This window comes from Aspergillus brunneoviolaceus (assembly GCF_003184695.1).
Source record: "Aspergillus brunneoviolaceus CBS 621.78 unplaced genomic scaffold BO95scaffold_56, whole genome shotgun sequence".
Taxonomy (NCBI): Eukaryota; Fungi; Ascomycota; class Eurotiomycetes; order Eurotiales; family Aspergillaceae; genus Aspergillus; species Aspergillus brunneoviolaceus.
The window spans coordinates 169974-185092 of record NW_020290786.1 but is presented as its reverse complement, the minus strand read 5'-3'; the positions used below and the strand labels follow the sequence as shown (position 1 = coordinate 185092).

Sequence of the window (15119 nt, the reverse complement as noted above, 5' to 3'; positions counted from 1 at the left end):
AAAAGTACTAAGATTATTAAAATAAGAATAGGCGCAGATTGAGGTTATTAAATTTAATATAAGTTATTTGCAGGTGCTGGGATCTGTTGGAGAGCCTATCGCGCCGGAGATCTAGAAGTAGTATTACACGATAATAAACAAAAAAAAGACCTGTATAACAGATATATATCTTTTTTCTTATATTTAATCTTATCTTATTATCAGACTTGAGTTTCATATTGCTAACAGAATTAATTCCTAGACCTATTAGCAGACGAAAACAGAATCGCACATTATCGCCGCTTTTGCTAGGATGACCCCTACAAAACCGGACAGCGCCTCCCTGCCCATGTTCGGGATTAACTTTGCTATAATTAATTCTGTATCCGGAGAGAAGCTGACAGAGAACAAGATAGAGGGGGTCCTAGTAATCAAACAGCCCTGGTCCAGCATAGCCCGCACCATCCGCAACAGCCATAATCGCTTTATTAAGATATACTTTAATATATATCGAGGGTACTACGTAAGTCTGTCGTATGCACTTTTTACCGCCGCCCAGTTGCTCGATGCGGCGTTGCAGCAGGGACGCCAGCACGCAGGAGGCGTCAGTAATCTACATCTGCTGGAGCCGATTCTGATTCTGTTTACCTTGGATGTATGTACCCTTTCTCGTTACCCGTCTTTCTAACCCCTCCGGTTAAAGAAAAGCAGCTAACAGAATAAGCAGTATACTCTCTCCGTGTCTGGAACATAGGCCACGCATCTCTATCGCGCCCATTCAATGCTCGAGGCCGCCGGCAGTCCCGGTGCGCTTATTAGCCCGCGGATCCGATCGCAGGTTGGAATATTGATCTGGTATGCCATTCCTCATTCCCGTGCATTTCTGACGGGAGTGGATCGCGATCTAATATAGATAAGGTGGAATGTGATCCTTGCCCTAATCTCGCAGCAACGCCCGATCATGCGCCAAGCGTATCTGGACCACCTCATCCGCTGGGAAAAGTAAGACGTATGGTTATTCTTCAATCTTACAGGGTGTCCAGGCTACCTGGTCGTGCGGCTGTATCATCTGGCCGAGCTGGTGCAGTAGAGTAAGATTGTTTTGTCGATAAAATAGCTCAGCTTCGATCGCACGCCGGTGCTTGCGATGGAGCGGGAGATATAGGAGTAGACAAGCAAGCACAACCCCTCCTCGGGTTCCGCGGACGATAAGACAAGAAGTCCCGATAAAGTGGAAAGTCCCGCTGATGCTATCAACGGGAAACAAAAGTTTAACCGGCGGCAGAATGTCTTCTACTGTATTAAGGCGTAGCGCTAAATCTTACTTCTGTATATCAAGTCGGTGTTCCGGTGGGATCGGATAAAGATTGCGTAGATGCACAGACAGTAAGACCGCACGGGGCTGCGTCGATTGGTCCGCAAGATTATCGACCATATGCGGTGTTATTGAAGATTATTATAGATGCAGAAACAGTTACTACTTCCAGTATTTCTAGCCGGGAGCAAAATATTGGATCCCGATTTGCGGAAGTTTGTGACGGACTATTATATATATTGGAGCGAGAAGAGCCAGTATAGCATGTTTGATAGTATGCCGGTACTGTTGAAGGAGATCTAGGCGTCTAAAATATAATAAAGAGCGGTTATAGATGTTAAGACAAAAGATAGACAGAAGAAGATGTAATAAAAGCAACCAGAGGTTACGCCTACGCAATTCTTATTTAGGTAGGATAAATGCAACTTTATATTAGAATATAAAGCAAGATCTTTCTTGTATTATAATTAATATTATTATTACATTACAGTATAAAGTTTAAAAATATAAATAGTACTATTATTCGCTTCGACCATCTATCCGCCGCATAAGGTGAGGTCTCAGCCAGAATAATGTCTACATATATCTCAAAGCGGGCATCAATTCATCCCCTGCGTTGTATTTAGTGTATTCTAGTTGATATTCGGCCCGGAAAACTTCCCCCGCCGCTCGAACCAGCACAGCATGACGATGCCAAAAATCCCAGTCAGAATTACTGAGTTACTGTATTCAACCCGTCTTAGTATCTAATCAACATATCCAAGGACACCAGGGACACTTACTAATTCATATTCTTCAGCGTCGGTGGATTACTCGTCGGGATATAGAAGAAGATCCTATTGAGAATTACCCAGAGTACAGAAAAGACGTTGACTCCGTATTTCCAGGGGCTAAAATTATAGTATCGCGCCGGCAGCCTAGTCCGACCGCGGATCGCTAGAATCCCCTGCGGGACCACGTAGGTGATGTTGAGCATTAGGACTGCAGTATTAATATTCGAGTTAAAGGCTTGTATGCTGGCGATGTAAAGAAGTCCGTAGATAGTGCAGAAGCCGGCGGAGAAAAGAATAGTTCGGATGGGGATGCCAAGTTTCTCGTCTACTACCGACCAGTATTTTGAGAAGGGGAGTCTATTCTGAATTAGAGTGTTAGTTGTTGTAAAGTAGAGCTGGGGTAGGTCGGCTCACATCACGCGAAAATGTCTATGTCATACGGCTGCTTATAATCCATTGGCTTGGGACGTATGCTGGAGTCGAGTCAGCACTGGTAGAGCTAGTATATCAAGAAAGAAGACGCGCAGCGTACAGTAATACAATATTGTTAAGTAGATCTGCAGAAAGGCGGCAGCAGCCTTGCTCCCAGTTGCTTGATAGAACAATTCCAGACTCGGGAGAAAAGAATTCTAGACCGCGTTCATATCCTGGATGACACAGATTATTGCGATAATCCAGGGCACAAGTGTTAATAAACCGATAAGAATAGTTAAATTACTAGGACTAAGTTAGTCACGCCAGGTTCTGCCTACTGTAAAAAGGGAATTAGACCAACATCACTAGCGGAATCTTTCTGTTTGGTTAGGATATTTCCTCTATAATATATATACAGGCCCCAGCAGCTGCAAAGACATATTCACCATTATCTATCCCGAGCAGCCATCCGGGTCCGGCCCCCCAGCCGCTGGTAGACCGGTAATTAGTAAGCCTTTCGGAATAGTATAACCCTCTTTCCATAATAAGACAGACGATAACTACTATCACGAACCCAGTTAAAAAAAAAAACATAAAAGATTCGGTCAAGCGGTCGATCTGGCGTTGAGACACCAGATCTACCAAAAGCACTATATTTATTTAGATAAGCCCGTTTGTTCTTTTCCAGCTGAAGAATCCACGCCGACTTATATATCAGTAATATCACCAACAGGTAGCAGAGATAGACCTGCTATTACATTCCCGAGAATTCTGGCACTAAAAAGGTACAAATTCTAAAAACAGATATAGCTATATAGATCGCGTCTGATGCCGTGTTTACCCACCAGACTACAACATTAATCATCCCGACAGTATATGCGACGAAGTTGCGGCAGAACTCCGGGATAATAATATAGATAAAATGATATTGGCCCAGCAGTAAGAACGTAATTGTCAGGATATCTTGTATTATAATTGTAGCAGCTACTTACCCCCGAGGATAGGAAAGCTAAGACCAACTCCGAGACCCCAGTAAGCACAATCCACTGCACCATGCCCGACAACAGCGGACTGAACACAGCAACAGAGCCTCCGCCATATGTGAAAGCCACTCCGAAGCAGGCGGCGTATGTCAACCAGGAATTCACAATACTATCGACCGAATTAACAGCGGCTCAAGATAGAGGAGGGAGAAAGGACTGTACCTAAAAGCGAGACCCAGAGCACCAACCCAGGAGAACGAACGCTGGAGCTCGGATGTGCAGCCTTGAGCACGAATAATGGCCTCATCAATATCAATGACCTCGCCTAAATCCTTCGCATCAGCCCCTTGCGGTGGCCTGGATGTGTTTTTGATAGTCTCTTTCATGATGTCGATGAGGGCACACAGCGACAGATGGGTAGATGGAAAGACGATGGAAAGGTTCAAGACAGCGAGTCAATTTAACCTCACGCCGGCGTGCGAGGAGAAGGGCGGGGGTTGCTTGCAATAGCCGATCCCTACGTAGTCTTCACCTCCATGCGTCCATCTAGCCCCGATTCTACCTTCCCTTCCCCCGCCTTGCGGCAAGCCAGTCAGGACGCCTGAAAGATAGCGTTCCACTCCTGTATGGAGCTAAAGGTCTTGAAGATACCATTGATACCCGGAGATAAGGGGCTTTGGTTGGGGTCCGGCCTCTCCCGGACATGATGGCTCCGGTGGCGGTGTATCAAACCGCTCAGCACAGAACGTAATAGAGTCGAATTACCCCGGAATGCGGAGAGTTAGGCAGCAAGCCTCCTCCCCTATATCTTGGGGCTTGAATTTGGCATTGTTCCCTCGGATTTGCTTCCCATGTTTGCAGTGGTGGCCTAGTCTGGATTTTTGATTGCTCATATCAGGCCTCGGACGTGCATCCACCTGCCTAACTAGGAAGCTCGATGTCAATGATCGATGCAGATAACCCGTGCTTAGTAGATAGTTGAAGTTAGAAGACAATCTTTCCTTATACCTGGGTCTGAAGACGTTCTTGTGTGCAGCAATCCCATAGAGACGGCATGAGTATAGTCACAAATGGCCCCTGTCAGGAGTAGTTATTGCCTCATGAAACTGTGCCCCAGAACCGCCAGCTCTATTCTCTAATTGATATGGAGGCCTCTGTGGATACTTGTCTTCTCTGGCTTAGCCAAGATTTTCTGCTTGTTTTCAAGTAGGACAACTGACAGTTCCTCTGTGATACTTCTTGAAAGCCCGGTGCACTTTCTAAAGGATAGCGCGGATCAGTTTGCAGGTACGCCGGCTTGGGTCTGCATGCAGAATATAAGTAACCTTAATACTACACTCAAATTTATCTCAGCTATAGCCTCGCACGCACATCACGGCACGCCTCCTCAATCAGATCCACCGTAGCCTGTGCGCAACCATAGGAGCACTGATATCCAGCCCCTCCGGCACCATAGTTGTGGACGACCCAAGTGCCATCGATTCGCTCTTTCGCAATTCGCACTCCACCCTCACGCACAGGTCTCAGTCCCACTCCATGCCTAATAATATCGAGATGCTCGATTCCCTTCCCGTTTGTCAGCGCTGGCACCATCTTGACGGCTCGCTTCATGATCCGGACAGCCAGGTTGGGGTCGGGCTGTGATTCCCAGCTCCCCAGCTGGTAGCAACCCCCAAGGATAGTGCCCCCCCCCCGCGGCTCTCGTCATAACATAGCACGCTTCTCCGTCTCCGTCGTCCGTGCCTGACACGTCGAGCATCTTCCCTGCGTCGTTCCGCACAATCACGATCTGCCCGCGCGCGGGTACGACAGTCTTGTCCTCGACGCCACCCAGCTTCGTCGCCATCAACACTGTGCAATTGACCACCACGTCAACTTTCCCTTCGGGATGGACCCCAAGCGCAGCAGCGTCCGAGACGTGGGGAAAGACAGCTCGCTTAAAGGTCACACCGTTCTTGAGGCACTGGGACACGAGCCAGGGAAGGTAAATGGCAGTGTTGATGCAGACCGAGGTGAAAACCGTGGCAGAGTCGATTCCGGGTCCCAGCGATTCTTTGGGCAGTGCTCGAAACTTTGCATCCCCGCTCGTCAGAATTGAGACTTATGAGCCAGGAGAGGCTGCATTGCGATATACAGGACTTACATTTGGAACAACCTTTGCAAACCATGGGCTAGGCGACAGCAGCTCCGCGAACCAGTTGGCCGTCGCGGTGCCTACGTCTTTTGCGCGGCTGTGAATCTCGCAGTCTGCGTTGGTATCAATATACCTTGAACGCTCAACCAAGGTTGCTCGCAATATGTATTACCTTGAAAGTGCACACCGGCTTCGGAGTGGTTTTGGGCCAGATCCTCCAGAGGTCCCCAGGTGTTTTTGTCCCATTCGGCGGCTTCTGTATTGCGGATCGAAACACTAACAACTTCAATTACTCTGAAAGAACGAGACGAAGGTTGATGCTAGGTCTTACGGCATGTAATTCGCGCCGGCCCAAGGCGACGCGTATTCAATATCATAGTCTCCCGGCATATGTTTGGCGGCGACCACAATCTTGTAACCGGGTTTCTTGGACAGTAGAAGGGCCGTGGTCAGGCCCGCCACGCCAGCCCTAACTCAAGTTAAGTTTCTTTCCAAAGATGGAGAGAATAGACAACCGATGATGTGAGAACAAAAGAACATACCCAATGACTACCACATTCTTCTCGGACATTGAACACAGGAGAAACCTTCACGGGCTAATGGAAAAGCTCAGATTCGTACTATAGTGGGTCGGTTATTCGCCGTTGGTAAGAAGCTCCGCTGGGTGAGAATTCCAAGTCTAATTTACATTCAAAGTGTTGGGGGGAATACATCGGCTGTGACACAATATTTCAATAACCCAGAGAGCTCAGGTTGGGATGTGGTCTGATGAGATTTTACTTACTCTCATCGCTCACATCCGCCCATCAGCTAACCTCCCCAGGTATTACCGGATAGAACTGTGCCTATCTTGGATACACAATCTTCTGGATGACACGGAGCGCGTTCTGAGCCGAGGCTGCCAGGGGCTACTTCCCCGGGCGCCCCATGCCAGTATTACCCAAATAGGCATGTGAGAAGCACGGCCACCTCGGCGATTGCCACACCAAACCCTACTCCTGCGAAGTGACTTCTGATCATTTCCATCATAAAGCTCTATCTCTTGCCTCCAGAGGTATACTTAAAGCCCCTTACAACTCTGTACACTCAAGCATCATTCAGACAAAACACATTCAAAACCCTGATACCACTCCACCACCATGGCCACCATGCAAAAAGTCTTCGCCGCCTACGAGGCCCGCCAAGCAGTCCTCGCAGCGAGCACCCACCCCTTCGCCAAGGGCGTCGCCTGGATCGACGGCGAGCTCACCCCCTTGCACGAGGCGCGGATCCCGCTACTAGACCAGGGCTTCATGCACAGCGACCTGACCTACGACGTGCCCTCCGTCTGGGACGGGCGATTCTTCCGACTCGACGACCACATCACGCGGCTGGAGAGCACTTGCCAGAAGCTGCGGCTGCAGCTGCCTCTCCCCCGGGAGGAGGTGAAGCGGATCCTCGTCGACATGGTGGCGCAGAGCGGCATCCGCGACGCCTTCGTCGAGATCATCGTGACGCGCGGGCTGAAGGGGGTGCGCGGCACCAACCCCAAGGACATCCACAACCGCAGCTACATGTTCATCCAGCCGTACGTCTGGGTCATGGAGCCCGAGGTCCAGCCCGTCGGCGGCAGCGCCATCATTGCCCGCACGGTGCGCCGCGTCCCGCCGGGCTCGATCGATCCCACTGTCAAGAACCTGCAGTGGGGAGATCTGGTCAGAGGACTGCACGAGGCTGCTGATCGCGGCGCGACGTACCCCTTCCTCACGGATGGGGATACCAACCTGACGGAAGGTTCGGGGTTTAATATTGTGATTGTGAAGGATGGGGTCTTGTTCACGCCGCAGCGCGGGGTGCTGGAGGGCGTGACGCGGAAAAGTGTGATCGACGTCGCCCGCGCCAACTGCCTCGACATCCGCGTCGAGTTGGTGCCTGTCGAGAATGTCTACACGGCCGATGAGATCTTCATGTGCACGACGGCGGGAGGCATCATGCCGATTACCACCCTGGATGGCCAGCCGGTGAAAGATGGCAAGGTCGGACCCATCACCAAGAAGATCTGGGACGGCTACTGGGCCATTCACTACGATCCGGCCTTCAGCTTTGCCATCGCTTACGAAGACGAGAAGAGGAAGTCATCGCTGTGAGCGGTCGACTTTCGCTGAAAACCAAGTTCATGTGTCTGTGGCGAATTCTTGACCATTCAATCATGTACATCCGTGTTTTTCTTCTCTAGCAATATCATTATCTCCTTTTGAACAATTGTGAATCCTGTTTGTAGACTGCCTAAATGTCCCTTGATCCGATCAGGCACACCTTCTGAATTATATGTAACGTCTGGCTTGACAGTCCAGTGAATTAGATGTCTATAATCTGTTCTTAGTACTTAGGTCTCTATGTAACTATAATGTGAGTGTAAGGTCGCGTTTGATCGAGTCTATCTTGTACCGAACAACTCGATTCAAATCAACTCAATTGGATTCCATACGAGTCTTGCTACCCTTACTCAATCACCCAAAAGAGCAGATTGAAAAGGAAGAAAAAAAGAATGTTCAAGTTAGCATGTCCTGGTTTCGATCCAGGGTCCTCCGGGTTATGAGCCCGGCGCTCTTCCCCTGAGCTAACATGCTGATTTGATGATTGGTTTCCCGGTTCTGTCATTATAGAGCACCATCAAAGGGAGGGTGCATAATCCAAGCGACCAGGGATTAGATCCGGTAGAATTAATCTACCGTGGACACCCATCGCGATATCTCAATGTAGGCGGCGAAGATTCTATATGGCCGGCCCACCATACACAATAAAGTCACTCGCCCTAATAGAATCCCTCGAAAATAGCGATCGATTAGTACGGAGTTACCTTTGAACTCTGTCAATATCAGATGATATTCTCTTAGCAGGCAGAAAAGATTTGGACGGGGTGGGCTAGTAAACTATAGGTATTCACTTTATACCCAATAAGGAAACTGGAATTAGGGCATCGCCACCCCCCGCATCAGCAATTTATCCAGGCAAAGCATACAATATCATAAACATATGAGACCCTCACGATATCCTAAGCACCTAAGAACTAATACCTACTCATTCCTCCTTACCAAGCCTCCCCATCTCCCCCTCTCAAACCCCCCAAAATCCCCCACAATGGCAGCACCATCCAAACGCCCCGAAATAATCGCCCTCTCGCAAGACCTACGAGGCATCCCGCAATGCGAAGAATACGAGCGCATGATCTCCGGCATGATGTACATACCCTCCTCCCCCAGCCCCCTCACTTCGACCCAACCATCTCAGCCATAATGAACCCGAACCTAACCCAAAAGCAAGGTACAACCCCAACACCCCCAAGCTCCTGGATGCGCGCCACCGCTGCCGCGGGCTGGCCCGCGCCTACAACGACCTCGACACGACGACCATCCCATCTTCCCAGATCTTCGAGACCCGACTCGCGCTCCTCCGCCAGCTGGTCGGGAAAGTCGGCGAGGGCACGTTCATCGAGCCGTCCTTCAAGCCGGATTACGGATGCAATGTTATCATTGGGAGTCATTGCTTCATTAACTGGGAGTGAGATACCCCCTTTCCTTTCTTTTCTTCCCGCAGTAGCGGAAGGTGGGTAGGAAATGCTAGGGGTATGTTGCTGACCGTGTAATGCGAGCCGCAGTGTGACGGTTCTAGATACCAGTCTAGTGGTGATCGGGGACAGGGTGCATATTGGCACCGGGGTGAGTATTTTCACGGCGGGCCATGATACCAGTGTGCTGTCGCGGCAGAAGTTCGTGGAGTTCGGGCACCCGGTCTTCATTGAGGATGATTGCTGGATTGGAGGAAATGTGATCATCCTGCCGGGGGTGCGGATTGGGAAGGGGTCGACTGTCGGGGCTGGTTCGATTGTCACCAAGGATATCCCGCCCTTCTCGGTGGCCGTGGGCTCGCCCTGCCGCGTCAAAAAGACGATTCAGTCGCCGGAAGAGGAGGAGCAAGACCTGAACAATCCGTATCGTCATCTGGTTCGTGAGGATCGGTAGGGGTTGCATGGATGCATTTCTCTGAAGAATTCATTATGCATGTCATTCATGACAAGGCTAACACTCAATGCTATCTATGGTTCATCCAAGCGAGTCAATATATAAGCAACCGATATATACAATCCATCATTACCCAACAGCCCATCACTTCACTCCCCTAGATCGCATTGCTGGCACAGGAGAAGCTCGACTTGGACGAATCGTCGTGGATGGCCTTGCCGGAGACATACAATCCCAGACCGCACTAGCATGAGTTAGTATACAAGAAAATGCGACGAACCGAATTGGAATACTCACAATGATGGCACCAATGCAGAAGATCAGCATGTTGATGATGGTCAACGCGATCTTGCGCGGAGAAGACCACCACTGGCCCCAGTTCATATGCAACCAGTACACACCCGAAAGTCCGTAGGTGAACCAACTGGCAAACAAGGAACTGATCAAGCTGACGATGTTGCTGAAGGAAGGGATACCCTCGGCGATGATCCAGGCGATGACCCAGCAGGTGACGCCAATGCCAATCCAGGAACCAACGGCGACAAAGTCACGCTTGCCCATGCGGTCGGAGTGACGGAAGATGCGCACGTAGATATATTTCAAGCCAACGTGACCGTTCACAACACCAGCTCCGACAATCTAAAGCTTTGGTCAATACGAGTGATAATAGGCAGACAAATTTGCTAGGTCATACCGTCGGGATGGCAACGCCATAAGCAACCTTCTTCAACACCGGACCAGCGGAGCCAAGAGCCGGCGAGTCAACCCCGTTACCGACGAAGTAGTAGATGACAATGGCTGCGGTGATGTAGAGAGCGATTTCGAAACCCTGAAGCAGACACAAGGCCTTGGGGAAGTCCTTCGGCTCCTCCATTTCGGCAATCAGACCAAAGAAGGCCACGTGGGCGCAGTAAGCGAACACGATCTGCGTGACGCCGTTGAACGCGTGGTACAAGTTCGTATCGGTGGTGACACTGATGTTCTGGCCTCCTTTGTACTGCACACCCACACCAATCATGGTGATCATGACCGCAGTGAAGATACTCAGGAAAGCTAAATCAAATCAGTTTGATTCAATTGATGTTCAGTCGGAGTACTCACAAGCGCAAGAAATGTAGGTCAAGTTCTTGATAGTCCGGGGCAGCGACAAAACCAGACAGATCACGAAAGCCACAACACTGAACACCATCGAGCAGGTACCGTGGTCGGTAATCGTGTTCATCATTACAGTGAAAGTGACAATGTGACTGCCCATGATGAAGATCGAGAACAGGATCTGACCGAGACCGAAGAGCTCGCGACCGAACCGACCCATGAGGATCTCACCCGCATCAGCCAAGTTGTGGATCGAGGGATGGCGTTCGCGGAATTGGCCGATGACATAGCCGGTGTAGAGCGCAAGAATACCGAGTCCGATGATGAGGATGATCGCGCTGTGTCTGTGAGTGGGATGCGAAGAAGCAGCCATGACAGCAGAACTTACGGCACCAGGCCCAGCGCAGTCAGCGTCGCGGGCAGGGACAAAACACCCAGCGAGACGGACTCGGCGATCATGACTGTTGCGATTAGTATTTATCTAGCCATGGATCTGTCGCATTCCACATACACATTCCACATTGCCTGCATGGTCTGTTAGCTTACTTCGTCGACGGCGGATAGCGCAACAATACATACCACCACTTGAGCGTCTTGTACTTGACCTCCGCATTGGCCTCGTCCCCAAATGCATCGGGCTCCTTCCCCTCATCGACCGCCTTCAAGTCCTCAAGATCGTAGGGAGGAAGATCATTCTTCTTGATCTCTTCGCCGTGGGCCGGGGTCGCCATGTCGTCTACACGTTGTCGATATGTCACGGGCAAAGGTCGAGAAAGGACAGGCACACGTCGCGCAGCAGAATCACAATCGCAAACGGACGGAGAGTCGAACGTTGGCGCGCCGACAGCTGCAGGACAGAAAATTTCTGGCGGGTTGGTGGGTCAGACAGTGAAACCTCCGCTCCTCCGCTGCTGTTAAGGTTGATGCAGACTTGAAACTGAGTTCAACGGGTGAACTAGATAGTCTCTGCACTAGCACTGACACCAGAACACAACAACAGAGAAGAAGAGAAGGAGGAGAGAAGGAAGCAAGACACAGACAGATAGACAGACAGATAAGAGCCCTGGTGGTTTTCCACGGGAAATTGAGATCTGGACTCCGTCGTAGCTACCCTGTTCGGAGATCAGCCCTGGCTGCTGCTGCTTGCGGCCATAGCGGAAGTAACGCGGTGATGGTTGCCATTGGTGCGTTGTGCTCCACCCCGCTAGACGCGGGTGGGGCGGAGAACAAGCGTAGACCAATTGTGGCTGTCTGCGGTTAAAATTAAGTAATGGATTGGCCCCGCTGACCGCAGTGTGCGCGGCTTGCCGACAGTAGCCGCTCCTCCGCCGGCCACTGATTGGTGCGGTCCTGGCTAGGCTTATGAGGCTCGGTGGGATTCCGTTCCCGCTTCTAGAATTTATTGTCCGGTTTATAAAAAGCTGCCGACTGCTGATAAGTTGCCTGCCACGGCAGTTGACTGTTTTCCATGACCATCCATTAGCTGATGGAAACTGGGCAAGGGGCGATGATTTGTCGCTGCAGCGCTTCTTATCGCAGCCGCACGTTTGTTGCGGCTCACTACTCCAGGTTTGGGGCCGGTGGACGGCTGTGCCGGCATCCGAGCCATTCTTGGGTGCTTCGGCCTTGGCAAGAAAAGCTTTGGTTCGCCTTCCAGATTTTTTTTTCGGCTTGGCAATGGTGGCTGTCGGCCTTATCGGTGTTTTAGACGAGAGTGTTTGCCCCGTGCAATGAGATTAGCTGCTCAACACTGAGAGGTGGAGTGTAGTCATCCTTTTTATCTGCTCGCTAAGGGTTCAGTACAGTACATCGATTCGATTCTCTTCTTGTCTCCACAAGTCAACACCATCTGCTGTACATTTGTCTAGTATTTCGCTCTAATCATCTGTTGTGGTTTGTCCGAGCGTATTCAAAGCTATCGAAGTATACTCGAGGAAGGTCCCCACTTCGGCAGAAATTTTGCCGATGCTGTGATTCCTGGGATCTTAGGGATCGGAACGCAGTGATCATAACATGAAGCCAAACTTGAACACTGAAAGCACCATCTTCCCTAATCCGTTCTTCGTTTCGATCTCACAACAACTTATCTTTCTTCCTTATCTAAAAAAATAGCTTGGGTCAACACTGCTATGAAAGATTACCTGTAAAATTATACATCTCGTTGAAGCTTCAGTTCCGTTCAATCATAGTCAGTAGACTGAAGAGATTGCCGAGTCCGTTGTATCGATTTCTCTACTTTTCCGCACCTTTCATTTCCTTGTTGAGAATTCCCCTGGACTTCTCCTTCGCAAGCATGTGGTGATGGCATTGATCGCAAAGAACAATGCCCTCAGAGTTTGTATAGCCTTGACTGCTGTCAATATACAGCCCACGTGATCGGTCCTCGGTCAAAAAGTGGACGTGAAACCTGTACACTTTCACTAGCAACAAATGGAAACGACGAGTGTCTGTTCCAAGATCTACCGAGCAGCATTGATCACCCACAGTGAACGAGCCAGGGCCTTGTATCTTCAGCATGCAGCGCAAAACCATTGATGTAAAACCACTGATAAAATTCCAGTCTCAATAAACAACAACCTTGACAAAAGGCAAACGCACTATGATCATCACATAACCCTCTCATCCAAACCCCAGTTCTGATATGTAAAGCACAGATTAACTTCACTCACGATGCAACATAAACAACATAGACTCCAGATGAAACCTTCTCCCCACAAAACCTCACTCAACCCTAGCATAAGGATACTCCCGAATCACCTTCCAGGTAACCCCCTGAATCACAATCGGCAGATCCAACGCCGCCTTTAGATCATATCCCTTAGGATTCCTCCACCCATCGATCTTCTTAATCAGCCCGCGATAGCTCTCCCCAAGATACGGTTCTTCCTTCTCATCCTCCTCCTCATCCTCAAATTCCTCCCTCAACCGAATCCGTCCCCTATGGCAATTAATCTCCAACGCCCCTAGCCGCGTCGCATTCTTATCAAAGCCATCGCCACGCAGATCCATAAGGCACTCTTTTCTCATGTACTTCAGCGCCCTCCGCACGCGGAAAATCGCCCTACAGCGCCAGCGGTTGATACTCTCTGTTCCTCAACCCGAAAATCAGCACCATCCCCAGCAAACTAGATCACACGTACGCAAAGGAAACTGAAAAAAAGGGGGGGGGGGGGCAGGTACTGTACCGATAATCATCTCACAAACGCGCAACTGATACACATTTGCCCGGACCTCGTCGGTGGCATTCTCGATCGCCATGCGCGTGCAGCACCGCAGCACGTTCTGGCGGCCGTACACCCAGGCCACGAAGATCCACTTCACCACCACCTCCTCGGAGTAGCGGCGGGGCAGCCGGCGCTCCAGCCGGTCCAGCCACCCGCCCACGTAGAACTTGACGACGTGCACGCACCCGTAGTAGTCGGCCATGATGGTGAGGTCGACTAGGGTCTGGAAGTCGATCTTGTCGGGCCACGGGTGGGTTTGGTGGTGGATGATCCGCATGAGGAGGAGGAAGGGGGCCAGGGGCCATTCGACGGTTAGGGTCAGGTGGCCGGTTTCGGTGAGGGTTTGGCCTTCGGTGAAGTTGGGGTGGGTGAACATGCGGGAGAAGAAGGGGGATGCGCTTGCTAGGTGGGTTTTGCAGGCGTGGATTTTGTAGACTGTGGGTTGCGGGGTTGGGGTGGGGGTGGGGGTGGGTTGTTTGTGTTTGAGGTGGTGGTGGTGGTCTTTGGTCTGGGGATGGGGATGGGGATGGGGATGCGGACGGGGTTTCGAGTGCTGGTCAGCAGTGGCCTGCTCCTGGGTAGTATGGGAGTACTTGGTTTTCTTCCGGGGTGGGCACTCGGAGATGGCGACGCTGGAGAGTTGCATGGCGAGGGTATCGGAATTATCAGGTTCGGCTTTGATGGCTGGTGCGAGGGTTGATGTAGTGGACGATTCGCCGGCGGGCTCCTCTTGGAGGAGGAAGGTTATCTCTCCACCTTCGTAGATGTGGTGCTCTGTCTTCTCGCACATTGTGGGATGTATTGCGTGTGTCGTTTAGGGGTGCTATGTTGTGGATGGATGAGGATGCTGGGAGAATGCTGGTAGGGGCATCAGGATGGCGAGGGATGCAGGAGAAGGAAAGAAGTTCTCTTTGTCGACAGAGGAGATTCTATTTATGCCTCCGATGTTCGCTGCCTGAACACTGTTGCACGATGCGGCGATGCCATAGTTCCTGTCATTCCTTTCTGTAGTTGGACAGAGCATGGGCATCAGGGACTTTCTTGTGGCTTTACGACCTGCAATCACCACTCGTCAGAGCCGAACTTGTGCACTCTTACTAGAGACCCTTTCAGTCTATCTCCAACTGTAGCCCAAAAGAAGCATACCTTCATGAAGATAGGTGCTAGGGCGTCAAGTAGGACTCAATGTTTCGGTAAGCGG

General features: G+C 50.6%; 5 protein-coding genes and 1 non-coding gene across 6 annotated transcripts; 1 reads left to right on the top strand and 5 right to left on the bottom strand.

The window, feature by feature from the left end:
* Nucleotides 1-1926: 1926 nt before the first annotated feature.
* Nucleotides 1927-3850, bottom strand: BO95DRAFT_455270 (uncharacterized protein; the record flags this gene model as incomplete). Its single annotated transcript, XM_025588322.1, has 8 exons — nucleotides 1927-2017; nucleotides 2077-2429; nucleotides 2703-2784; nucleotides 2843-2846; nucleotides 2898-3119; nucleotides 3271-3379; nucleotides 3474-3633; nucleotides 3687-3850. The coding sequence occupies 8 exons, from the start codon at nucleotides 3848-3850 to the stop codon at nucleotides 1927-1929; spliced, it is 1185 nt and encodes a 394-aa protein (XP_025439724.1).
* Nucleotides 3851-4817: 967 nt separating this feature from the next.
* On the bottom strand, nucleotides 4818-6169 carry BO95DRAFT_455269 (FAD-dependent oxidoreductase; the record flags this gene model as incomplete). The annotated part of the gene is given in 6 exon segments (XM_025588321.1): nucleotides 4818-5115; nucleotides 5135-5535; nucleotides 5608-5711; nucleotides 5771-5874; nucleotides 5930-6067; nucleotides 6141-6169. 6 exon segments carry the CDS (start codon nucleotides 6167-6169, stop codon nucleotides 4818-4820), a joined length of 1074 nt encoding a protein of 357 aa, XP_025439723.1.
* A 568-nt stretch (nucleotides 6170-6737) lies between these two features.
* BO95DRAFT_369056 (aminotransferase class IV) lies at nucleotides 6738-7724 on the top strand (the record flags this gene model as incomplete). The annotated part of the gene is made up of 1 exon (XM_025582855.1): nucleotides 6738-7724. One exon carries the CDS (start codon nucleotides 6738-6740, stop codon nucleotides 7722-7724), a length of 987 nt encoding a protein of 328 aa, XP_025439722.1.
* A 411-nt stretch (nucleotides 7725-8135) lies between these two features.
* BO95DRAFT_t225 lies at nucleotides 8136-8207 on the bottom strand. Its single transcript has one exon. It is a non-coding gene; the product is annotated as a tRNA-Met (tRNA).
* A 1549-nt stretch (nucleotides 8208-9756) lies between these two features.
* On the bottom strand, nucleotides 9757-11425 carry BO95DRAFT_466186 (putative amino acid transporter; the record flags this gene model as incomplete). The annotated part of the gene is made up of 7 exons (XM_025589194.1): nucleotides 9757-9843; nucleotides 9897-10238; nucleotides 10294-10652; nucleotides 10701-11032; nucleotides 11083-11155; nucleotides 11206-11219; nucleotides 11274-11425. The coding sequence occupies 7 exons, from the start codon at nucleotides 11423-11425 to the stop codon at nucleotides 9757-9759; spliced, it is 1359 nt and encodes a 452-aa protein (XP_025439721.1).
* A 1990-nt stretch (nucleotides 11426-13415) lies between these two features.
* BO95DRAFT_466185 (uncharacterized protein) lies at nucleotides 13416-14708 on the bottom strand (the record flags this gene model as incomplete). Its single annotated transcript, XM_025589193.1, has 2 exons — nucleotides 13416-13780; nucleotides 13880-14708. 2 exons carry the CDS (start codon nucleotides 14706-14708, stop codon nucleotides 13416-13418), a joined length of 1194 nt encoding a protein of 397 aa, XP_025439720.1.
* Nucleotides 14709-15119: the final 411 nt, after the last annotated feature.